Source organism: Melopsittacus undulatus, chromosome Z, assembly GCF_012275295.1.
Source record: "Melopsittacus undulatus isolate bMelUnd1 chromosome Z, bMelUnd1.mat.Z, whole genome shotgun sequence".
NCBI lineage: Eukaryota > Metazoa > Chordata > Aves > Psittaciformes > Psittaculidae > Melopsittacus > Melopsittacus undulatus.
Window position 1 is genome coordinate 99,280,338 of NC_047557.1, and position 25,464 is coordinate 99,305,801.

The 25,464-nt window shown below is 44.7% G+C and overlaps 1 protein-coding gene across 1 annotated transcript; it reads right to left on the reverse strand.

Annotated features, from left to right (window-relative positions):
- Positions 1 to 4,255: 4,255 nt before the first annotated feature.
- Positions 4,256 to 25,370, reverse strand: COTL1 (coactosin like F-actin binding protein 1). Its single transcript, XM_005152141.3, has 4 exons — positions 25,214 to 25,370; positions 24,851 to 24,933; positions 15,109 to 15,266; positions 4,256 to 5,692 (listed from the first exon to the last, which is right to left on the reverse strand). The coding sequence occupies exons 1-4, from the start codon at positions 25,288 to 25,290 to the stop codon at positions 5,582 to 5,584; spliced, it is 429 nt and encodes a 142-aa protein (XP_005152198.1). The 5' UTR covers positions 25,291 to 25,370; the 3' UTR covers positions 4,256 to 5,581.
- Positions 25,371 to 25,464: the final 94 nt, after the last annotated feature.

A 25,464-nucleotide genomic window follows, 5' to 3' on the forward strand; every position in this document is an offset into this window, starting at 1 on the left:
AAACAGATGTCTGTGAAAGCTGAAGTGACCATTTTTAGCAGATGGATGGCCAGCATAGGTGCAAATCATACTAAGAAAGCCTGTACCACACCAGAGATTAAGGCCTAAGTGGGCTGTGAATGGTGGTGTTGCACCCATTCCCACCAAGCAATATGCAGTTCATCATGCTGCAGTCGAACCATCTCTCAGTGTTTCACATCACTGGACCACAAAGCCAAGCTTTAGATGAGGGCTGTGTTAACACATTGCCCCCATTGTACACTAGAGAGGTCCCAAAAGTCTGAGGTCTGAGGGCAGAGGAGGTCTCACTTCATAGCTCAATAAGAGAGATTCCACTTCCACAGTGTGGAATGGTTCCAGTCTGGGGAAATCTGTGATTTCCCTGCTTTCAGCCCCACCAAGCACTACTGCAGCTCTAAGAGATGCAGTGCCAAGAGCAAGCGGAAGCGCGTCCACTGGGGACGAGGCAAGAAAATGAGCTTCTGTCGTCACACTGAAACGGAGCTTATAGCTCACATATTACACTGACAGGGATTAAACAATGTCTCTTTTTGTGCTGTGTCCTGGAGCACTGAACTGAGATAGACTCATATTGTAATGCACAAAATTCCTTGCATCTCCTCTTCACCCGTCTCTGCAGCACCTCCGGTGCCTTGCTGCTAAATAACAGCAACAATTCAAACTGGAGAGATTAGGTCACCCCAGGGGTCTGTGCAGCAGAGCCTACTTAACACCAGCCAGTAATCTGGCATCATGCACTCTTTGGGACAGCAGGCTATAAAAACACAGCGGCGGTTTCCATGGGCTGCTCTGTGCAGCCAGGGTTGCCTGGTTCAGCTGTTTTATATTCTGCAAAGGCCCACTTACTCCTCAGAGTGAGAATTTGCTGTTCACGTGTTGCAGCTTGCTATGACTCAGAGCAGCCTTGCTGTCTCCCATGCTCAAACCACCATTTTGCCCCTATATACAGTTTCTCCCTTATGCCTACCGTGGTCTCCTAAACATGTCTTGGTGTGGTTACCCATTCACCCCATCCCCTACCACCATCTGACTGCACTGCATAGAAGACCGCGAGTCTGGGCTTGCTAAATTGAAGTCATCTGCCGTGTCTGACTCTGCATCAGAGGATTTTGGAGGATATTTTGCTGAGTTCTGTTGCTTTTTCCCTACTAAAAGTGGATGCCACCTCATATCTGCTGCACTCGTAATGTGGGGGAATAGAAAATCCTTTGGTGATGCCAAATATAAAGCAGCCGTTGAACAGTTTCAATCTGTTCCTTGCCAGACACAGCCCCCGTAGTGCTCTTGCCACCACTGATGCTCTCCTTTGCTTTGCCAGAGGCAGAGCAGAGTCTCTCCAGACCCAAGACCTGACATACGGCAAAGCCCCCACTGGGCTGCCACACGAGGAACACCGCAGGCTCCTGTAATGCAGCCCACAAGCCTTTGTGCAGCAGCGGGTTTTTAAAGCCTGATGAAAGGGCTGATAAGGCCAAAGCAGGCTTTGAATACCAAATGGACACAAAACAGGGCTCCTGACTATATCGAAAATACATTAAAAATGAAAAGGAAAGACCATGTCTCATACAGTCATTAGCATAAATCCTAGGATGGGGCATTATCAGCACTGCTCTGATAAGGTGAGGAATGCGTATTTTAAGAGGCTGACTCCCCAGGCTGGGTTGTGGGGCCCTGTAACACACAGGCTGCTATTTCTGCTTCGATTCCATTGTAAAAGGCCCTTGCCTAGACACAAGTATTATGGTCCAGGAGCAACAGTATAATCTGGTTTATACTGATCTTTCTGAAACACTCTGAGACCTCCTGATGAGAAGTATTACAATAAAAATAGGTATTCTTGATTCCTTTTTTGTCTCCACCGCTCCGGTACAAATGCAGTCTGTAACAGAGTCCCTAATACATCTGATCAGAGCATCAGCCACTTGCATTCAGCTACATTAATGTGCTGTGAAGGATGATGCTGAGGAGGCCTGGAGTCTAAAAACAGAGACAGTTTCCAATTTATGTTGTGTTATTGTGATATGCCAAGCGTGAGATCCCAAATGAACCAAGAATAATTGGGTTTACGCTTTCAATCCTCATGTCCCAGTCTCTTTTTCTGCTTAGTTTTTGTGAACTGTTTCCTGTATTCTTAATTATTAGCAAGGAAGGATAACGCAAGTAAACACCATGGAGTAAATGCTTTTCCAGCAAAGCAATAGCAGACCCCAGAGATGAGTTAAGTTTCAGCCTGCAGAGCAGGTTATGTGTTACACCGGGCACATACACCCCTGTGACTAGCTGCACTGCTCCTATTACAAACATAAGGGTTTGACATGATACCGATAAAGTCACCCTCTTGAGGAAAATTAAGACCATTTGGTAATGCTGAGGTATAATCAACATTTCAAAAACAAAGCCATTTAATGGTGAATTCAGATGACTCTTGCAATAGTGGTGAGTACAGAGGGTGGGAAGCATTGAATTCTTGAAACACATTTTGCCCCACACGCTCCTAGGCAGCCACTTGGGATGTATACTCATCAGCTTGGGCTGGGGTCAGGGCTGGATGTGCTTCCAAGACATTCTTTATGACGAAGATAATCTTATATTTGACTGAGGGTTTGACAAGCATGGATTTGATTAACTTGGCCGTTGCAGTGTTAGGGGAACAAGCTTCCCTGTGGGTTTTCCAGAACAGACCCAACTGTGCTCCAGTGAGGCCAAAGACAGACCAGCAGTAATGCTTTTGTACATCTCGTGGTGGTTTTCCCCCACAAAGCTCTTCAGAGCAAGATCACTAGGTAGCCTGTCTGAGAAGATGAAATTGAGGCTGGAAACAAAGCAAAACCCCACTAAATTCTCCATTATTAGTATCATTTGTTAAGCTACTTTCTCCAAAAGGATTTATCCTGATGCCTTATCATAAATGACTAATTCCTTCTCTTCCTCATTTTTCTCATGCGTGTCTAATGCTGCTCAGGCATCTGCTAATATCAGATGGATATTCCTATGATCAAAACAAGAATGTGCCAGTGTACCATAAAAGCAATTCAAAGAGGGAATATGAGACCTTGCATGTTGTGCAATCTGGACTGACTAAGGGCAAATGGGGTGGTTATCTTGCATGAGTACTTTGGAGTTCCACTTGAGACCACTGCAGGAGTCAGGGGAAAATCCATAGGAAGGACAAGCCCAGGGTCTCCCATCCCAGTTGGTGCAGATCCTGCTGATGAGTCAGCCCCGGATTCAGGGCACTGGGCCCCAACAGCAGTTCTCAAAGAGGGCATGGAACAGACATGCCAGGAGTAGTGACCTGGAGGAGACAGGCATAGAAAAGATAATATACTCCAGATAACATACAGAAATATACTCTGATAATATAAGAAAAGATATTAGAAAAGATAATATAGTAGATAATATACAGAAAAATACTCTGCAAGAGGATAGCAAAGCCACTGAAGAGGTCAGGGTGATGCCTTCACTTACCCCATCCCAAGAACTCTGCTTTGACTCACTGAGATGCCTTTGAGTGGCAGAGAATGCTGTTTGGGCTCTGTGCTGAGCTCTTCCTTGAGCAGTGCATCAAACCCCACACCACAGCTGGTGCTGATGAATTTCCCTCGATACTGCTGCCAGGCTTCAAGACCAGACTGAGATTGTTGTCTCAGTACCCCACAAGCTGTCAAATCAAAGTTTATCATGGTCACTGAAGCATTAAGGCAAAGTCTCTGAGCATCACAAGCAGTCCGCAAAGCTCTTTCCCTTTAGTTATGCCTGTCCCCACTGTCAGTCCTGTGAAATATAACCATATTTCTTCTTTCAGGGGAAGTTTCAGTAAGTTCTGCCCAGAATTGTGACACCCCACGTAACCCTGTGCAGGAAGCTGGAAGTGTTGTTCTTGCTCCCAAATCTGTTCCTGACCTCTCTACATTTATTTTATGGGGGTGTGAAATTCTTTTTGACCTAATTACAATTCCCACTTGGTGTTTTGGTGCTGGAAATTTAGAGGTAGAGCTGCTGAACAAAAAGTGTGTCAGATGCACTGTGGTCACCACTATGTCCTTTTAGAGTGGAGATGAGCAGACAAAGGGCTGCAGGCACCGAGATCATTTTACATTTAAGCCGGTGTTTAATTCTCCTAATAGCCCCAAGATTGCCAGAGCTCAAAGTCTTACACACAGGATTAAGAGACTTCCTAAATATAGGCTTGTTGTTGCATGGAAGGTAAAAGAACAACAGAGTTGCTCAGAACTGTTTTTGAAAAACATTTATTTCTGTCATGGGTTTATAGCAAGACTCCCAAGCCCCAGTACAACATAGTTCCCTTCTACATGTAATTCTGAAGACAATTACATTTGATGAAAAATGAAAAAGCCATACAAAGAAGCCCCCCAGACAAACAGGTTGATACAAAACAAACAGCGCCCAGCTTCTCTCTGGGTCTTTGCTGTTGAATGTATTATCCCCACATAAATAGAGCTGCTGCGCTCTATCCCGTACTCATTGCTAGAGGAAAGTTCACTTCCTAAAGGCCCCAGATAACTGAGGGTGTTGTGTTTAACTGCTTAAAGAGCAGGGAGCACATGGGCAAGAAAAGGCTGCTAGGATTCAGTGGCTGCGCTGTTTGCAGACTCCATTTAAAAAGGAAATCTGTGCATTTCAGTTTTACCTCCTGAGCCCCAGCATTAAGAAAGTCAAATATAAACCCAGAGACCAATGTACACAAAATAGTGAACAAGTGTTCAGACATTTCTAAGCCACTCGGTTTACTGTGCCTTGATACCTCTGAAAATCAACAAAATCCCTACATCTGGATCATGATGGATCGTATTTTGAAGAGGGAGGGATGGAGATGCAGCACAGAGCATAGCAACTGTCAAGCAATGTTTAAGGCAAACTGTTTCCCATTTAGGAGCTGAAGAATTTTGTTTGCTTTGTTGTTGAAGCTGTTTGATAACATCTCATAGAATCACAAAGGTTGGAAGGGACCTCGAAAGATCATCTCCTCCAACCCCCCTGCAAGAGCAGGGTAACCTAGAGTACATCTCAGCTGGACATTTAAACTTAGACAATTTAATCAATGTTTCAGTGAAGTTGGCTCAAGTTGATCTGAGCACAGCAGAGCAAAAAGCATTATCCCCAAGAATATCAACCTGAAGGAATTTAGAAAAATTAATCGATGTTTAGAACTCCCCCAAAACTTTCTTCCCTCAGAAACCAGGTTTGAGCCCAACTAAAAGACACAGACATGCATGCACAGGAAGAAGGACACAGTGGCAAGCCTCTACAAACACAATGCTGAAAAACACCAAAAGCAGATACAAACCTAAATTCCACAGATGTGAGAACACCCACAGAGTTATGAGTAAAAAAAAAATGGAGAAAAGAGAAAAACAAACACCCCAAGAGTGACGTTTCATGATATGGAATGGAAAGTCCACCGTATGTGAAAAAGGGAGTTCTTGTGTGCACACACAGAAAGCTGGGGGGTTCAGTTGCCTCATCTCTCAGTTGTTAGCTTGTTGTGCCTTTCCTCCCCCTGTCAGACCCAGGTGATGGTGCCAGGAGGTTGGTATGTTTACTCATTCTGTGCATCATAATTAGCCCCCCCGGCTTTCTTCAGCTCACTCTTGATGTAATTCTCATCCAGCTCTTTGTGGTCACTGATCACGAATTCTTTGGCAAAGTTCTGCAAGAGATAAAGGAAAGGGTTGTTAAAAAAGGAGATACTCATCCAAGTACCTGAGTAAAGACAGTTATCCTTCTTCCATGGCTTTATGTGCTACATATGTATTGTGGTAGGGATGATAACAGAAATCTTTGGATGAGACCGAAGACTGATAAAATCCAAGGCTTATTCTAGAAGACTTATTGATATTCTATCCTATCCTATTCTATTCTATGAGGAGGGAAGGGAAAAAGCCCAACTATGTGTCTACTTCTACAGTCACTGGCTGCAAGACCCAATCCTGCCCCATGCAACAGCTCTTCCTACCACTAAATGCACAGGCTGGCTTAGCTCAAGTATGCAAACCAAAAAGCTCAAAACTGTTGAGCTTCTAACTGTCACTGACCCTCAGCATTATCTGGGGCAAGTCACTAATCCTATCTGTGCCCTTTTTAAGACCCCTTCTTCTAAGAAAAGAACAGTGCTACACCACAGTACACTACAGTATCATAACCCACAACCTAACACAGGAGGATGCCTCAATTAAAGATTGAGCAACTTCAGTAGATTTACTAACTCCTCCTCTCAATTATCTAATACATATCATGGCCAAACCGAAGATAACTGCACCAGTCAGGCTGCTGGCGTTAATAGGCTCCACTACGCTCTGTGGTCTAATGATGCAAAGTGACCTTTAAAGACACGCTTTATTAATACACTTGTGTGCTATCTAGCTGCTTGAATGCTTTCTGCCACTTCTGGGAGCTGGGCAAGCCCAAGGCAGCACGCTGTGATGTGAGGCTGTGAACAGAGAAAACCTTTCTCAGAAGAGATGGCTGTGAATGGGATCCCACAGTGCCTTTGGGGCACTTGTCAGGGCAGCATCGCTACAGTCAAGGATTTGTTCCTTTGTGGGGGCTGTTCCTCCTGTCTCACAGCAAGGGTGGCATGCATATGTGTGCACAAGCATCCACATTTGCCTCTTGTAGCGTTTTCCTTCCCTTCCTAACCACAACTGAAAGCACTGCATGGGTCCTTCCCTTCCCACCCCCCCAAGAGGTTTTAGACAGCATAAAAAACACGAGCATCCCCTGTTCTCTGCAGAGCCAGGGGCGAACTGACGGCAAATGAACACGAATCAGAATCGCAAGAGCCCTGCTGCAATGCTCGGCTCCCCGTGCAGCAAGAGCCCTGGAAGGTGACCGGGGCTGCCTGAGAGAATGAGGCGATGCTTTTGGGAGAGAAGCAGTCATCTTGTCCGGGTCTCCCTGGCGCTGGAACAGCTCCGGCACAACCGTGGAAAGGGGGTTTCTAATTGATTTCAGACTCTTAAGCCATGGGAGAGCTCTTTACTTGGCAGCGTCTCAAGGGTCTCCGTTTGGGATCAGAGTCGGGTAAAGGAGGGGGTGGAGAAGGTTTCAGCTTGAAAGAGACTCAGCACCTCTTTCATGCAGTGGAAGGGATGGAAGGGAGAGCAAAACAGCTCCCTCCCCCTCGCCAGTCTCCCAGGCTGTGGCTGATCCTGTTTCACACTGCAGGAAATCCTCACCACCGAGGAGCTGCTTGGCTGGGGGGGGGGAAGATTATAGCAGCTATGAGAAGCCTTGTCCACTCTGCTTTAGTGTGTCAGCAGCTAGACAAAGTCCTAAGACATAACAACTGCTTCGTAGCACCATTTTGCTCCATGCTTCAATGGTCAGCTTTTCTGGTGTGAGAACAGATAGACACTACAGGCATTCAACTGTGTCTGAGCAGGGCTCAGGGAAAATAGGAAAGAAACTGTTTATTTAGAGGGAAAAGATCCTTCTTTTGAGATGGGAAATGAAGAGGCAAACTGCCCAAAACATCATGCTCACAAGTGTCCCACTTCCAGGTCTCCTGTGTGAGATATCTATACACAGCTCAGCTCTTGCTAAGACCAAACAAATGGTTTTCAGCTATTTGATGCTCACTGAGATGTGTTACCTATATGGATTTTGAGCTGAGCCTTTTCAATCTCTGTGCTAACAGGTTTAACACATTTTCCTTCAACTCAGGAAGCAGGTTATTCAGGACCACTCAACTTCAGTGCTAGCCTTTGCCTTGGCTTTACTGAGAACTGAGATGCAGGTGCATAAAATCACTTCTGAGAAGGATCCCATGAAAAGTGTGTGTATTTTATAAATCCATGGAGGGTTTCCTGCAGCGCCCACTCTGCAGAATCCATCTGATTCTGAAATTAAAACTGCAAGTGCAATCACGAATGAACAGAGAGGAACTGAATTATATGTTCCACAAACTAATTATAATTACTCAAGTGTTCTTCCTAACTAGACACTTACTCAGATGAGTCCTGCATGATGATCTGTGGGCACCAGCCACTGTTTCGTGTCTGTGCCACCAAGACACCTCGCAAGGTTTGAACAATCGCCCCTAGAAGTACCCTGATGGGTGATGCTCCCAGCCACTCTGAAATATCCCCTTAGCTGCCTGGGGCCACCTCTTGTGCCAGGTTTGTAGCCTCAGAGTATGGGTCACTGTTTAATAACTCTTTGCTTTATTGGTTTCTGCTGTCAGGGGCTTCTCTGGGTCTTTGCACCAACTCTAACCCACCACAATGTCTCATCAAGCCTGGCCCCAAGGTGAGAAGATGCTTCTGGTGAGTTTGTTGCCTGCAACACTTGATTTCAATATCCTGCTTGACCCTTCTTCAGCCATAGCTTTCCTTGTAATTCTGAATTCACTGTTTGAGCTCTTTGGAGCTGAGCTTTTGTCCAGGATGCAAATCATAAGATGAAGGGAGGCATATAAGTACTTTAGAGATGGTTGACACTGGCTCCTGTGTCATCAGGGTAGGATGACAGGAAGGACTGTGGCCCTTAGATCTGGCAACTGGGCACTCATGATCAACAGTAGCACTTTTCAGCCAAGGGCCATCTTATCCAGAGTTCACACGTTTTCACTACCAGAATGTAAAACTGCTCACAAGTGATCTAATTGGGTCTGATGTTAGCTAGACCAGGCAATGGTCCTTATTTGGCATGACTGTCATCTGCAATTATAAATAACTGATCACAGCAAACTGGCTCCTGCAAAGCAACAAGAAAAATCCCAGCTTCAAGCAGCTAACAGCAATGCCAACAGGCATCCAACTTAAGACAGATTTCTGCTCTGCCACCAGATTTTCTTTCTGCCCTTAAGAGACTGGGGTGGAGAAAGTCCCTGCTTTCTCTTCTCTCACATACACCAGTATCTAATGCCTTTCAAGAGCACTGCAGAAGTTGTAACCGCCTAAGGCACAGTGCATAACCGATGCTGAGGCCCTTGCTTTGCTGACATGCATCCTTATTTTACATCCTCCACTTCCTTTTCTCTTCTCCTCCCCCTATCCCCAAGCTTTTTACAACCACAGCAAGCCCTGCAAATGAATTCTAGCCTTTGTATTCACCCCAGAGTCACCAGCAGCCTACAGATAACAAAAACAATGATGCCATTTATCTTTATCACTCTCACACACAACAGTGACCAGTCTCTTTGCTTTGCCTCTCAAATCATTGATTACCATGTAAAAAGTAAGGTTTACTCATGGGTCTTCAATCCACCTATCTAGCACGTGCTTTACTTTGTGCCTGAGCAGCAGAGGGTCATGATTTTGCAATCCAATCTGTGCGATACTACAGAGAGAAAGGGCTCCAACCACACAGGTCAGGTTGCCAGAAGTGAGCCTGCATCTCTCCCTGGGAAGCATAAGATTTGTACAGCAAGCTCAGTCCAGCCTTTCTGTTCCAGACAACTTTATGGGGGAAAAAAAACCCAAAAAGGTGGAGTAGATTTCTTCCTGTTCCAGGTCCTGAATGTTTAGCATATGGGGCCATAAAATTTGCCTAAGTTGCACAAAGGAAAATCTGGGCGGTGCAGATACTGTACCAAAAAGGTCTGCAGAGGCCCTTATAAACCCCAGCATGGGTAGGCCTGAAGCCAGAAGGAAAATCCTTGTATCGTCTACTGACATCCAGCTAGGGATGATGCCAGGTAGTTGAGCAGCTTCCCACTGGTTTTATTTACACTGGGGCTTGCAGCAGCCTCCACTGATGTTCAGAATCCTCAGTTCTACTGTGCTTAACGTCACCAATCGCATCCACTGGTAACCTTATTTTCAGTGCAGATGCAGTACAGTGGAGATGACATCTCCTGTGTTTCTTATGAGTCCTATATCTGAGGTCATGGGGAAGAAAGGACATATCCTATGGCTGCAGCACAGGTATGTTCTTGCAGGGCCTCTCTGAGTACAAGGAGAGCTATAAATTGAGAAGTGTCTATAACAATACATTACCATTGTCCTCTACTCTATTCTGGCTACACCAAATCTGGTCCTGTGATCAGCTGTCATAGTCCAAGCTATCAGCAAAAACTCTCTCTTCAAGTCTACTTCTTGCCAACTTTTACATGGATCAGCTCCAGCCACTGGGAGAAGTCAGCCCAAAACCTCTGGCAAACACATCTCTCAGCAACGGGAGCTACATTCCAGCTGATCTGCAAATTCTTCCTATCTGTGCTGCATCCCACTGGAAAAGTCACAGGGCTGTGTGTCAGATGGGGGGGGATGAGAAGAGGCTGCTTATTTGGGTCTGAAGAAGTTACTTACAAAATTGCCACCTTCTCTACACTAGGGCTAGGAGTTCTTGTAAATCCATATCCATTTGGCATGGTCATTACAGTAAACCATAACAGGAAAAACAGTCAAAATGAACAATCCTGCTTACTTTCCCAGCAGGATCTCACTCACCATTCTGAGAAAGACCATCTCAAACCTATTACCATATGAGTTTGATTTTCTGACTGCTCTAACAAAGCTATTAAACCAGCTGTGCTAACATGAGAAACCCAATGCACATACATGGAGTTGTATGTGTTGTCTCTGTCCTGCGACCAGGGACAGTAACCCCTTAAGTGCATCCTCCCTTAAGAGGTAGCAGCATCAGTGCAGTGAGAAATACAGAGGAAAAGAGAAAGGTGAACAGAAAGAGATCTGGCCATGAGCTTGAAAGCAGGAACTCAGTAAACTTGTTGACATCACTAAAGCCAGTCCAATTCCTCACTGAAAATAAAAATGAATAAAATTCCATGAATATTTGCTTGCAGAAACAGAGCTGTTTTACCCTGAATATGCAAATAATAGAGCATATGACTCTGTGGGGGCAGCAGTGCTGACGAAAACAGGGAAGAGTAAAAAGTCGTGGAAAACAGACTATCAAAGGTGAGGCAGTCCCTTTGCTGTAGAGGAGTTCAGCCCCTTGAGGAAAAAGACATCCACGTTGCCTAATGAAGGGTTAAAAGCTCCTGGTGGGAAATGCAGTCATGAAGGGCTACAAGTTCACAGAGAGGAAGCAGCAAAGGGAAAACCAAGTCCTGTGTTCAATTCTTCAGCATTCACATCAAAACCAGACTGCTTTAGCATTTGCCACTACCAGCCCCACAGCCGTTGTGCCTGGGCTTGTCCTTACTGGAAGAAGAGCACCAAAACACCATCCCACTGCCTCTCACTGTAAGGCCTCATGCTCATGTGCTAAACTTCCCAGCTGCCAGGTTTCACCTTGCAGGAATGTTTATGGCTGAACCGAACCACATGCTGGCAGCCGTTCCAGCCCTGACAAGCAGCTTACAGCAGCCTTGATTTCTGTGCTTAAGCTGACCGACCTGTTTCTCCCGTGCCTTTGGAATAAAACAGGTCAAAACAACAGCCCCCACAGCATAGAGAATCCCCTGGATGGATTTGTACTGAGGGTGAATGAGCCACAGCTTATGCATATAAAGGAGGTAAAAGCAGAACCGTCCTTACTTCCAGGGACATAAAACATGAGTTTAAGACCAGCTTTGAATGATCTCCTTTTCAGCCAAGTAGAAAATATGCCCAAAGCCTTTCTTTTCAGCTGGTACCTACTGCCAGCTGGGTACAACTCTGGCATGACAACTAGTGGTTCCCAGCGATCAAACAGCAGCACAGGGTACAAATGCTGCTGCAGGGTCTGCTGCATATGTGATGCTCTGTAAGCATCTGCCAGTTCACCCATAGGCACAAGGTAAGACTCTACTGATGATGACAAAATAGATGCAGCCTTAAGTCATCCCATTTTAATCTTCATAAAGTTCTCCAGCTGTTTAGATCATTCTAGATTTTGACTGTACCCCAGAAATAAACTCCCTAACATCTTAAGCAACAGTCTGCAAAGCATGGGATGTTGTGTGCTACTACTCCCTACCCCTAGGTATGTCCTTGGTCTAAACAGAAGCTCAGTGAGAAAAGATTTACACAGGAAAGTCTCTACACTTTAGTACTTGGCCATACCCTTAAGAACATAGAATCATAGAATAGTTAGGGTTGGAAAGGACCTTAAGATCATCTACTTCCAACCTGGCCTTACTCCTAACCTACTCTCAACTAAACTACTTGGACCAGGTCACAGACTTGATTCAGTATTTCCAGCTAAGGTAAAGAGGAAAGATGGACAATAAATGGCTATGGGGAAAAAAACAAAAGGAAAAGCTACTGAATGTTCTTTAGATGGAAAATGCATTTTTCTGCAATCCAAAATAAACACAATAAATGCAAAACCCATTTTCCAACAGCATTAAAGAGGTAATACGGATGATCCCAAATAAGCAAGAAGACTTAATTCTCAGCTAGAACAGATCAGAAGAACTATGGCCGTTTCCACCAGATGAAATCCATCCCTATAATTTCACAGTTATCACAGCTGAAAATCAATTGTCCTTTCTTCCTGACAGATTTTCTGGCAACCTCCTCCACTGACTATCAGCATTGCTTCCCAGGCCACCTCCCTACAGATTTCACAGCACCTGCTCCCCCTTCCAAGGCAGGAATACAAAAGCGAGGGCAACCCACTTCCTTGCTTTATAATACTTTATCTTTTTGTTCACAAGCCCAGAATCTACTCTTCAATAGTTAATATCCCTTGTGTTTTCCTTATGGCAGGTGTTTCTAGGAGACTGCTAATAATCACCATGTGTGAGCATTCCTTATTCTAAAATGCAGCATGGTAGGGTTTGCTAGGCAGTATTCCAGCTGACTCCCTGTCACTTGGAGTCTCAGCGGAAGAACATTTACTGGCATTTGTTCAGCATTGAGCAGAGTTCAATCGTAGATCATCAGTGCATCTACAACACAGCAGAGGATAAGGAGCAGGCTCCCCTCACACCCCATCTTTGGTCTTAAATAAGAAGCCACATCATCTTTTGCAGCTATTACAAGATAGTGAAAGCCCATCAAGTTTTACTGAGGGCTTCTCAGACCAAAGAGCAGTTGTTCTGGCATCCAACCAACCACTTCTACAGATGACAAGATAAAAGCTGTTGCCTGCTGTACAAAAAGCCTCCTTATACCACACTTCCTTGCAAGGAGAGCCATCTCACACAGGTGAAGTGCACCCATAGGCTATGCACTAAAGCTGCAGAAAGCTAAACTCCATCAGTAGTCTAGATTCTCTTCAGGGTTTGTAAAGAAGAAAATTCCCACTTGAGGTTACTACTTATTCCAAATGATGAACCAATGCTGTCCTATTTGTAGTTTATCATTACAGCAAACACACAAATCTATTTTTCTATGTGTAACTCACATCTCAGTCTCTATAAGAATCAGCAGCAGTGGGGTGACTGGGAATGTACTTGAAGGTCAAGAGAACTAGTCAGAGTGAAATAGCCCCGAGATAAATTGCCTCCACTAAATTTCAGTTGGATGTTCTTGTCCTTTTTCACTTTGACAGATTACCTGCAAGGTTACATGCATAAAGAAGAAAGCAGTTTTGCTTTTATCCCATCCACTCAGAGGGATTCAGCTGCATATGTACAACCATTCAAAACAGTGGCCAAGATAATTTCCTATGGAAAGGAGATGACCATTGACATTACTTTCAGAAATGCTTTGGAGTGGGTTATAGACACAGTTGCTCAATTGTGTATGAAGCAGAAGTTGTACTGTTTTCACATTTTAGTAAGATTAATTGGATTATGAAAGCTTTCAAGTAACACCCAAGAATGGTTGAAGTTCCACCTTATTATTAACTCATTGAGACTACTAAACAAAGATGAAATAAGTGAAATTCAAACTTAAATACAACTGACCTGAGCAGGCACAGATCTTACAACAGCATTCAGGAATGCTATTCAACTCAACAGGAATAAATTGCCTAAACATATTTTTTTCTAAGTCTTGGGCTTAGTGACGCTTCTATGAGTCATTTATTAGCACTCTATAATTTCATCTTCAGCTACAATTACACAGTTTCAGCTACTTCACATGAATAGAGGTTTGCTTTCCTTTCTTCAGGTGTCATTATGGAAGTTTCTTTTCAGAATGGACCCCTCTGAATAGCTGTCATGTTGAAACATTTAGCAACAGTTCTTACCTTCTGGAAGGATATGATTTTATTATATTATTCATGCTTCTTATCTAAATATAATCTTCTGTATCATTCAAACAACCAATGAATTGAGAGAGACTGCATTCTCCATATTATCCTACTGGGAGATTTCTTTACATAGGCAAGAACACAATTATTGAGGGAGACTATTCCAATGTGCAGCCTGTTCTCCAAGCACCTAAGAATGACCATTCCTCAGGCAATGGAGAGCTGGCCCTAGGTTTAGTTGAAAGAGCTAATCTTGCTTTGAATTCCTCATGGGAAACATGATAAATACTAGTGTCTTCTCCAATAAAGTCACCTTTTCAGCAGCAGCTCTTTGCAGCCTTACACAATTCAATTCTCTTGTGGCTGCTGCTTGAACTGAGCCCAGCTCAGAGGACTCTGGGAGGCCTTGACAGAGTTAAATGATAAGCACAGTTGGGGCAGACACATTCAAGTGAAGCCCTTCCAACGCATGTACTAAGATCATTTCTCTTTTTCCCTGGTAAGTTCAAGGCCAAACAGAAGACTGTTCAAATCTAGTTAGTTACCAAAAGCTGTTAGTTAATTGGTACTGATAGAGACTTCAGACTTTAGTCGATTAGGTCCATGAAGTCATTGTGCAGAGACAAAAAGCCTCAAAAGAAGTTTAAACAAGGGTGTGGATTTTTATGTTTATTTTACCTCCTTAACTTAATAATGCCTTGTTCTCTATCATTCCTTATGTTATTTCCATACAAAGGAGATGGGAAGCAGCTTAATGGTGACAAGGGTGGGAGTGCATATATTCCCTCCTCATGAAATAGTTAAGACAGCCTTACACTCAAAGGTGCTTCTTTATGCCTGAGTGCTCAAAGGGCAAATATTAAGCCTTAGGAAGTCTTAGGAAGACAGGCAATAGGGAACTGTCTTCTTTTTAAAGGATTAACTACAAAGTTGAAGGATGATCCAATCCCTTCCCCTCCCCATCCTTCTGCTGGTGCTTGTAGAGCTGAAAGCAAAGCAAACTGGTGGTTAAAAACAGAAGGAATACGTTACCTGTACTACTTCTTTGACCAGAGTCTTATCAGTCCCAGTTTTGGCTCTCTGCAGGCCACTGACATCCTCTCCAATCCAAGTGATAAGGGCAAACTTGACTCGCTTGCTCATGGCATCCCCGGTGGTGAATCGGACAAAGCCAAACAATCTAACATCATCTGGAGAGATAAAGCAAAAGGATAAAATGATTAAACCCAGAAACATCCCTGCTTTGCTATTTTCCAGGATGAAAATTGAAGACCAAGCCTAGGCACTGATCCTGTGTTACAATTCCATCATTTGGGATCAACAGGAGCTCTGCTCTTATGGCCTTCACAGTGGCCATTGTGCAAATCTGATCCTTTCCCCTTCCTCCCTTCTGCAACATTTCTGGCTCACTTGTACTATGAGTTCAGAAGAAAAAGGGGAGAAGAAGGAGTGAAAGAAAAATCTGCAATTACTTCCCCAGATGTGTTTCAGTACTGCTTCCAAAGCTCCATGGAGAAAGGCCTTGGATTTTAGATCTGATTCTCTGTTTCACAGCTGGTTTCTGCTATATCACATCAGACTAGAGCTGTTTAGCCTGGCCATATGAGTAAAAAACCTTGCAAGCTCGTTGTCTCAAAGAGTTTATTCCTTCATTCCAGGGTGACTCACCAGCTGCAGCATTCGGATGCCTTCATGATCACAGGCCCTTAGAACATCATAGCATCCACTCATATTCCCAGCCTTAGTAGCATGCACGATGCTGGAGCCTCCAACCAGGATTGTGCAGAAAAGCAAAGCAGATGGACAGTTGTGCAATCATGAAATATACCTAATCATAGGTACTTCATCTGTTACAGGTCACTCAAGTCCTTTTAAATTAAGATGAGTCAAAATAGAAGAACAAACTTGCTGTTTGACAAGAATCATGTTAAACCTGGTTACATTTGTTGTGACCAGTTCAACATGCTTTATAGTTATTTATTTGCTGCCTTGACTACTGCCAAGTGAAGACGAAAGCTCCAGGTGTAGTAACATTCACCAGCCCATCCTTGGCTCTATTACAGGATGCTCCATGAACAGTCAGGACAGCCCCAGGAGCTCTGGCAAGAAGCAGCTCTAAATTGCTCACCCCCAAGAAATAAGCTGCTAGAAATCAGTGCAAAAACAAACCCCAAAAGGGGGATGTTCTCTGAAAGCTGACAGATCCCAGAGCTTATTTAGCACTTTGTTTTGTCAAAATGTGAGTAAAGACAACTTCCCCTTGATAAAAGGTAAGATGTTTTTAAATCTGGAAAAACAAATCTACTTATGCTCTCTCTATTTTGTTCTGTTTCCTTCTTTGACACTGACAGAAGACTACTAAGGAAAACTGGAAGATAGACATAGGGGGTGTGTGAGACAGTTCAGGGTTTGAAACAAACTCCTCTGAAGGCTTCAAATTTGAATCAAAGAGAAATCTCACTCAAAGGAAAAATCCAGATGGAACTTTGAAAGGAGAGTAAAAGTCATGTGTATTGACACTGCAGGCAAATACAACCTCTCTCTCTGATACCTATTACTGGCAACTACAAGAAATACACAGAGAGATTCCTGTTTCTGACAGTAAATCCTCTTCACAAGATTGATTAGAACCATAAATGAACCGACAGCCAGGAAATACCCAAGGTGAAGAGAGGCAGTAAATCCCTTAACGTTACTATGAAAAAACCTTGCTTTCCCAGATCTGACAGCAAAGGAGGCCACGCTCTGCTAAGAATTGTGCTGTGGTTCCCAGGGGAACACAGTGCTGGAAGGCACTTTAATGTCATCCAGTCCTGGCCCCTACTACACTGTAACCGTGTCACAGCCCTTCCTGTGGACCCATCACTTTACACCTCGAGTATTTAGGTGTTTCTTCCCCATCCCTTCTGCCAAAACGTGTTGCACATCCTGAAGAGAGTTCTTTGGAATATGCCTCTTTATAATAAAGATAATGCAAAAATAAGATGAATGTGAAAAAGCAGTGCTTTTTCACAGCAACACAGAAAGCAAGTTGAAGGAATTTATCTGTCAGCATAAACTTTAACTTGACATGGACTCACAAATCACTGACAGCAGCAGGATTTGCTTCTCAGCAAGAGTTTTAGTGCTTCCCCATCCTGTTTGGAAGCAGCTTGACCAAGAGATCCAATTCCACATGGGCTTTTATCTATTAGCTCATGCACTACTCAGTGACTACGAACAACTCTTACTTCATACTGAGTAGCAAGAAGTTTAACGAGCAACTGAGGTAAGATGTGAGGCTCTGAGTCACTGTCTTGAGCAGAATTTACCTGGGGCTGGTGTACTTGTGGGGGCTTGAAAGGCTACACCCAAGCTGTATGCTTTCTCCTCCTGTTTCCCCATGGAGATTGCATCCCCACAGTAGGCAGAACAGATTCTTCAGTAATTTTCACTCAATGCACTTAACATAAAGTACCAATATGTGATGCTTTAACTTGAGGAGAATTTCAGCAGCTGCAGATAAAGCCAAGAGGGAATGTGAACTGGAGCCCTTAGCAATTAACATGCCTAATTTCCTAAAAAGGCCACAAGGACAGATGTGGAGGTTTTTAGCACGAGTTCAGCCTGGGTATGAGCACCTCTGATTGCAGGGCAAAATCCCTGAGCAGAAGTGGTTGAGTTTCACAATTAGTCTGAAGCATGTTCAGAGTGATAACGGTATCAAAACCCAAGTTCTTTTATACTCCCAGATTTCCTCTTTCACAGTTAATCAGTTCCACCCTGCCAATCACATCACTGCACTGGAAGTCATCAGTGCCAATCAGTGCCAACTCCCCTAGAAATATCAAGGGATTAATACCCACCCCTCCTTTTCACACAAACCCACTTCTAGTGGGCTTTAGTAATTTACTCTGTGTGTGTGTGACAGATCATAGAGAGACAGCAGATTTCCTCTGAAAGAGGAAATCCTGCCTAGATCTACACAACCACCATCCTAGTCACTAAGCCATGAATTTCAGGGCAGAAAGAAACAAATAACATATCTGGGTAGAACGGAAATAACAGCTTTATTTGAGCAAACAAAGAGCAGAAATTAACAAGGTTAATTCCTACTAATAGCACTACTCCTTTGACCATAGTTGTACAGCAAGACGAGGCTATGCAAACAATTAAAAGTACAATGAATGCCTTAATGAGCATCACTTAGTACTTTTCTCCAAACCCTTTACTTATCAGTGGGCAGGATTTTCCAAATATACTGACTAAGCTGCCTTTGGCTGTCAACACAGCTCGATGCCAAGCTGCAGAGATTTCCTTGATGGTATTCTCCTCTTTCTCATCCACTCACACCCTTTGGTTCGGCTGTACTAAAAAATCCCCCATTAGATTAGAACGCCCTGACTCATCAGTAAAAGATAATAGCTCCAGGAAAGAAATACAGTCAAAAGCTTCATGGTTCTCAGTCTTCTAGCTCTGAATGGCCAAGCCAAGGATGTGCTAAGAGAAGGCCACTGCTTCCAGCTTCACCTGCTTGCTAAATCAAGGTCACGTACAGCAAGGCAGCTGCTGGAATGATCTGCTTTTGTGTTGTGTCCAACAATGAGTTGCTGATAGTGCATGACGGGTTTCATGAGGGTTTATTTTATTTGCTTCAATTGGATTCATTTTAGATTAATTTGTCAATTTTCCACCTTGTCAGTCACCCCTGTAGCCACGTGACTGGAAGTGAAGACAGAAAACCTCCCCTAACTCTCACTACACTGTTTTTTACCTTTTTAACCCTGTACCGAAGCCTGCATCTCTGATGCAGTGCTGCCTTGCACTGTGCTGACATATTCATTAAGTCATCTGAGACAAGTACAAGATGTTTGACCTCAGGACCATAACCCCAGGACATGCTGTAGCTGGGGCACCCAACCTTTTGCATGTAACCTGGCGTGACCTACAGGGTACTCAGGACATGAGAACACAGTGAGGATGACCCCATGCCGACTTCTCCAGCTCTTCCTGCTCCAGAGGAACCCCAGCAGGGGTTCATCTGAATGAATCACTGCTATCCCAGTGGCAGTGGTCCTGTAGTGGTCTCTCTCCTGGCCTGGGTATGTACTGGAGGGCAGTGGGAGGAAACGGGGCATCCAGCTAAATTTTGTTCCCCTTTCCTGAAGGAAGGAACAGCTGTGTTAGTTGGCCAGAAGTAAGGGCCAGGCAAGCCCCAAAACAAAAAGCATGCAAAAGGTCTAATGCTGCTCTTTACCTGCTCTGAAGTCAAGCACAGGATGGTAAATGCAGACCCACAGCCATGTTATTTTGGTCAAGCATCACAAAACTAAACTAAACTAAAGCAAGAGCTACTATTTCAGTGCAGAACTCAACCTGATGAGCTGCTACCACAAAAACTGATGAGAACATTCCTTAAAACAACCTCCTGTCCACTGCAAGCGACAACCTAAGCCACAGGTCAAGCTGGCAGCCTGGAGATCACTGTCAAACACACGCCACTTGAGCTGAGCCTCCCAGGAGCACAACTTCTACAGCAAGCAGGGAGGGCACCGGAGCAGGGAAACACTGCAAAGACAGTGCGAAATTCCCATAAGCCACTCATGGCCCCAGGTCTTCATTTATAAATAGGTATTAAGGGAAAGCAGGCAACACGCACATGAAAGAGGAAAAACAAAAGCAGTAAGAGACTGATTTAAAAGCCCATTTTAGCAACTTAAGATGTTGCCAAATGCAGATAATCACCTATCTCATTATATGTCCTCCTGCATTTTTACAAATCTTTCCTACAACTTAAGGTGCCAACATAATCTTGGTGATCTCCCAGCTCTTAGATCCTAAACTTTGTATGCAGGCCAGACCTTATAGGACAACTGTCATAAGCCCAGAAGCATTGCATTTATCTTCAGAACCAATTCTATTTCTATTTCCTTCCTAACATTTTATGTCAACCAGAAGTTATTTTATAGGGTATTTATTTTAGGCCAAAGATTGTCAGTTCTTCCTCGTGCTGAATGCACGGTGTGGTTTTGGTCTGATCTTTTCAGACACATGAATAACTATCCCATTTCATGCTGTCACTGCAATTATTTATCTGGACTGAGGCATTCCAAATAAAAGGCTCATTATTTCTTTAGTCAGAGATGCACTGAAAAACAACTGTTCACATGTGGCATGGGGGGGGGGGGGAAACAGAGTCTTCCGACCTCTCCACTACTTGATGGCAGAATACACACTTCTAAAACAATAAACCACAGACAGACACAATGCATTGCTCTGCTGCTTCATAATACTGAAACCGAGATATAACTGACACACACAGAAGTTTAAGTAGGTGTTTCTGGACAGACTTTTAGTTCAGTGTCTCAGTTGACTGTCATTGTACTCTTCTCAGTAATACCCCAGGTATGAGACTTTGAAATTAAACACAACAACAAAAATACCCCAAGACCCTTCACATCCTTCCTTAAAATAACCTTCAACTCTTATCTGTGATGCTGGATTCAAATCCACCAGCTCAGCTGTTTGGGGTTTTTTTTAAGTGTACTGATGGCACGTACTACTAAGCACCAAACTAATGCTACATCTGGATCTGTGCCATCTGCAGAGGCAAGAGCTGTAACTGTGAAGTAAAATGGATCAAAAGCCTCGAATTAAGTCCTTGTTTAATGCAGAAGGAATCTGTGCTGCTAAACCAAACCCAAGCCAGAAGACACAGGGGGTGTCTATACTGTGTGTTTAATGACCTCGACACAATTAATACCCTCAACTTTAGTCTCCAGAATCTTTGGGTCAGACAAAGGCCAATACAGTCACATGCATTGATCATTACATAGGACTGCAAGAAGTGCCATTAGTAGCCACCTCCCAGTCACATAAGGACTTCACTGCACCAGTGGTTTAAGCCAACCTCCTTGACTTTACTTTGGGATTGGCTGGAGGAGAGGTGTTGGTGGAGAGGTGGCTGGTCTTTGGATGTCAGAGAAGACTAAAGCAGAGTCTCCTATCTCCCAGCCAAGGTGCCTGAGTTGTCTTATGGCCTGACACAGACCTGAACAGCAACAGTGACTGACATGCAGAAGTCCAGGGTTCAGGCTGTGTTTGCAGAATCATCCTGCACGATAAAGAAGCTTTTCTCCTCGTGTTTTCTTCCTTTAAGAGTGGCAATTGCTGTCTCCAAACAGTGGAATAGGAGGAGGACAGTCTGCTTATGTAGTTCCTTAAACTTTTCTGCTAGTACACAAAGGTCAGTGAATAGCTTAGGAAGAAAAAGCCTCCACCCCAGGGTACACTACATGTGGGTCTGATGTGCAAGGTGTATCCAAGAGCAGAGCAGGGAGAGTAATGAAGCCTGCCCAAGGCACTCTGGGTGCTGCAGCAGTTCCTGGCTCAAGGCATGGGCCTCACTGCCCCAGGAGCTCAGCATCTCAGGCTGTCATGTGTTCCCCCAGTGGCAGCCCACAGAGCCTCGCTGGAGGCTTGCAGAGCTGGTTCTAACATGGTCCTTTTGAACTGCTACTTCCTTTAAAAGAAGCAATTTCAGTTTCTTGCTTTTCCCTTTGTCCTCAGCCACCCTCATTCCCCGAGGAGGTTTGCAGAATCAGCAATAGGTCGGGCCATGGTCTGCATCACAAGGGCTATGTATGGGGGGAAGAAAAGGCAAAAGTACAGGCCTGTTAGCAACAACCCCCTCCAGGCCTTCCTAACCTCCCTTGTTACACAAGGCAGGTTCTCCACCACTGTCAAATGTCTCCCAGACTGGTACAAAAGACCTTCTTGATCTCAAAGCCACAGGAATTAGCACACACTGACACTGCCTGCTCTGTAATTTAATGCCCTGGAGGGGAGCAGTATGTACCACATGCCAAAGGTGCTTTTAATAAGAATGGTTATTAAGGAAAGCAGGGGACACAGATGTTTGCCACTCAGAACAGCACTGAAATAGATGGTGCAGAAAGTAGAACACAGCAAGCCTGACGGAGGGGCCTGGTGACACTTCACATACTGAGGTTTTCAACTCCAGCTCCAGCTCTCACCTTCAAGCACAAAATTAGGCCCAGCTTCCACCAGAGGCAGCTGCAGTGTTCTGTGGCTTTCAGGGCAGTGCTTTTCACAAAACAGGAATTCAAAACAAGGAAGTTTATTCTGATAATGTTTTTTTTTTAATTTGCTAATCACATTGTCTGAAGCTCTTTGCACCTACAGTAGCTCTTGTCCCCTCCAGCAATATATAGGAGATGGGGTGTGAGCCAGGAAGGAAGAGACATTACCAATAGAGAGGGATAATATTTAGCTTCTCTTCCCATCCCTTCCTACTATTTATCACTGGTTTTGTTTCAGGAGAAACATTCCAAACAGCTCTACTTCATAGTAACACTTGGCACCTTTCTTCCAGATGGGAAGGAAAGCTCTAACTTCCCTGCCGACACATTCCTTGTTTTGTGACTGTGTCTAGTGGTCCAGGAGAAGATGCTGCACAAATGGAGGCACTGAAACTTGTGTCTTTTGCTTCCCCAATTGCTGCATCAGGTTCCTGGGTGGAGCAAGATCCTTTCCAGTGCTCAGCCAAGGGCCCAGTACCTGCCTTTGCCTCCAGCAACTGTGCTCCAGAGGTAGGTTGAGATGAACCTCTTCCCCTGATCTGCCAAGGAGCATGAGAAGGAACAGGGAAAGAAGGAAAAGGAACAGAGAGCAAAGGAGCAGCTATAAGGGATTTAGTTCCACATTAAAGGTTAAGAACGGTCCACCATCAACCCCACAAATGCTCTTCTAACTCTTCCCTTTCCATGCTTATGCCTAAAATATGCAAAAATTACTTTTTGCTGTAAAAATGCTTCAGTACTGGGCCACTTGGCACTTTGCTTGTATAAAACAAGTTTTCCTTAAACTGTGTTTTGATGCCCTGTTTATAAATAAGGATTTGGCACATGAAAACAATAGCAAGAAAACAAAACTGGTAATCTTCCACAGTTCAGTATGTGTCTCCATTAGTTGTTATATGCCTCCCACCCAGCCCAGCTGGTGCCTGCTCTCTGCCTGCTTAGTCTATTGATAAAAGTATTCCCCTTGCTACAGAAGGGAAGATAGGAACTGTTCTTGAGAGTGTGCCACTCCAAACAAAACATTAAAAACCTGTTCAAACAGAATAAGATATGGAGTCTTTATTTTCTGTCCTTAAAAACAAGGACAGAAAACAAATGGCAAAGGCTCCTCTGCAAGCCTCAGATGTCTGGAGATGCTGTTATTTTGGCTACAAGAGGAGACAGAGAACCTTGGCACTTAGGCACTGAAGCAGTTGACCTTTAAAGAAAACTGCTAATCCTTTAGATAAGGTTGGTGTGAGCATCAGAAGTGCTGAGGCCTGAATACTTCCCTGTATGCCTGGTAATACTTCTTTCCCACTTGTTGCCCATTAAAAAGAGCTGAGTGGGAAGCAGTTCTTGCAGGACAGGGCATCAGCTCTTCTGACATGAGCTCCAAGAGGATTCTTTTTTGTTTCGAGCATCTCCCTTGCCAAGGTCTCAAGACCAGCTACAAACAAGTAGGTGTGTTAATCCTAGTAAGACCCCACTGCAAATGCCATAGCAGAGCAGTCTAAACCATCATGATTTAGTGGCTGCTTTCCAAGGACTAGGGTGTATTTTCCTCCTAGGATATTTACAGGCTGAGCAGACTGGCCCTGCCCTCACTGAAGTTAGTGGGAGTTCTCCCCTTCACCTCAGTAAAATACAGCCAAGCCCTAGGACTTGACAGACCAAATTTGGACAGGCACTGGTGTTGCAATAGCTGTGGTACTCTTGAGCGCAGTGCTCCAGGACTCACCCCACCTTGAGAAGGGAGAGACTGCTCAGCATACAGCTCCTCGCAGTACAGATACGTAAAGCACGGGTTAACTGCAATACTCGATTGTGGAGAAGCTCGATGAGGGAGGGAGCTTTGTTATAGTCCAGTATTAGTTACAAACACTTCATATCTCATGCCACTTTATGACATTGTTAAACAGCAGCCAAGGCAGAAGCATAAGCTATAAGATCCCACACCTTCCCCCCCCCCCCCCCCAAGCCTCATTAGTTACTTTGAGAAAAATCACAGCCCACTTTTGTAAAACACATTAAAAGTTAAGATTGGATGAAGTTAAATATTCCTCGGTTTATTTTCATTTTCCCCAGGCTTTCTTTCTCCTGTTAATGTTCCACAACCAACAGTTCAACAATCAACTGCCACGTTTAAACCCAAAGCCACAACTGTTGCGGCTGTGCAACGCCACAGACACGGCTGCTTTCAGGGCTGTATTGTTCGAGCTGACCTTCGGCAAAACCACTCTCTTCTTGGGTTTAAGGTACCTAAAAGACCCAAGCGAGCCTTCTAACTGCAGCTACTTTAGCGTTATGAACACAGAAGTGTTCTATTGCAAAATGATCTGCATGCCTGCATCATTTTATCTACAAAAATGGAGCCTTTTTTGCTTCGGAACTGCAGCACTGACCAAGGAAACCGATGCTAATCAAGTGTTTTATCTTGCTTACAAATGAGAAGCGAAGAAAAACTGTGCAAAGGGGAGAAAATAGCCCAACAGACCTGAAGTTAAGGGTAAGACAAAGGACAGGCAGGACGGTGGACTTCAGCGAGTTGCACTCGGTGGCGGCTGGAAGCCCATCGTGCAGGACAGCGCAGACGCGAGGAAGCAGCGCCTCTAATTCCAGTTTACCCAAGTTTTTCCCCATCCTTTCCCCCTCCCTGTACCATGCAGCGAGCAAGATGAGAAGGTGCTAAAGGGAATTAAGACAGAGCTTACCCGTGCACTTCCTTTTAAAGGTTTCATAGTCTACCCCTTGGTCTCCGGGGACGATGGTAGAGCCGTTGTATTTAAAAGTCACCCTTTGGGAAGGGGAAAAGAGAAGGGGAATGATACGTTTAACAGTCAGCCTTTGGGACGGGGCAAAGGGAAGGCGAATAATTCATTTAAGAGTTAGCCTTTGGGAAAGTGGGAAAGGGAGCGGGAATAATACATTTAACAGCCTTTAGAAAGGGGGAAGAGGAGATGGGGAAGAATACACTGAAACCCGTCCTTTGGGAAGAGGGATGAGGAGAATGTCTATCAAAGTCACCCTTTCGGGAGCGGGCAGAGAGAAAGGCACCGAGCGCCGCGCTCACTTACCAGTTCACGTCGGTGGCATCATCCCTGACGAGGTTGTACGCCTCCCTGCACGCCTCTTTGTCGATTTTGGTGGCCATGGGACCGTCTGTGCTGGGAAGGGGGGGGTGAGCGGGGCGCGGAGCTGAGCGGGGGGGTCCGCTGCTGATGTTGATGCTGCTGCTACCGCTGCTGCGCTGCACCGCACCGCCCCGCGCAGCGCCACGCAGTGCCGAGCCCGCCGCCGCCGCGGACCGCCCCGCTGCTACCGGCTG

Bases quoted from the DNA above. Each gene is read 5' to 3' on its own strand.
- COTL1 (XM_005152141.3), bottom strand. From the start codon at position 25,290: ATGGCCACCAAAATCGACAAAGAGGCGTGCAGGGAGGCGTACAACCTC. The intron at 15,267-24,850 runs GTAAGCTCTGTC...TTATCTCTCCAG, and splicing joins CTTTAAAAGGAAGTGCACGG to ATGATGTTAGATTGTTTGGC. The intron at 5,693-15,108 runs GTAACGTATTCC...TATCTCTTGCAG, and splicing joins TGGTCAAAGAAGTAGTACAG to AACTTTGCCAAAGAATTCGT.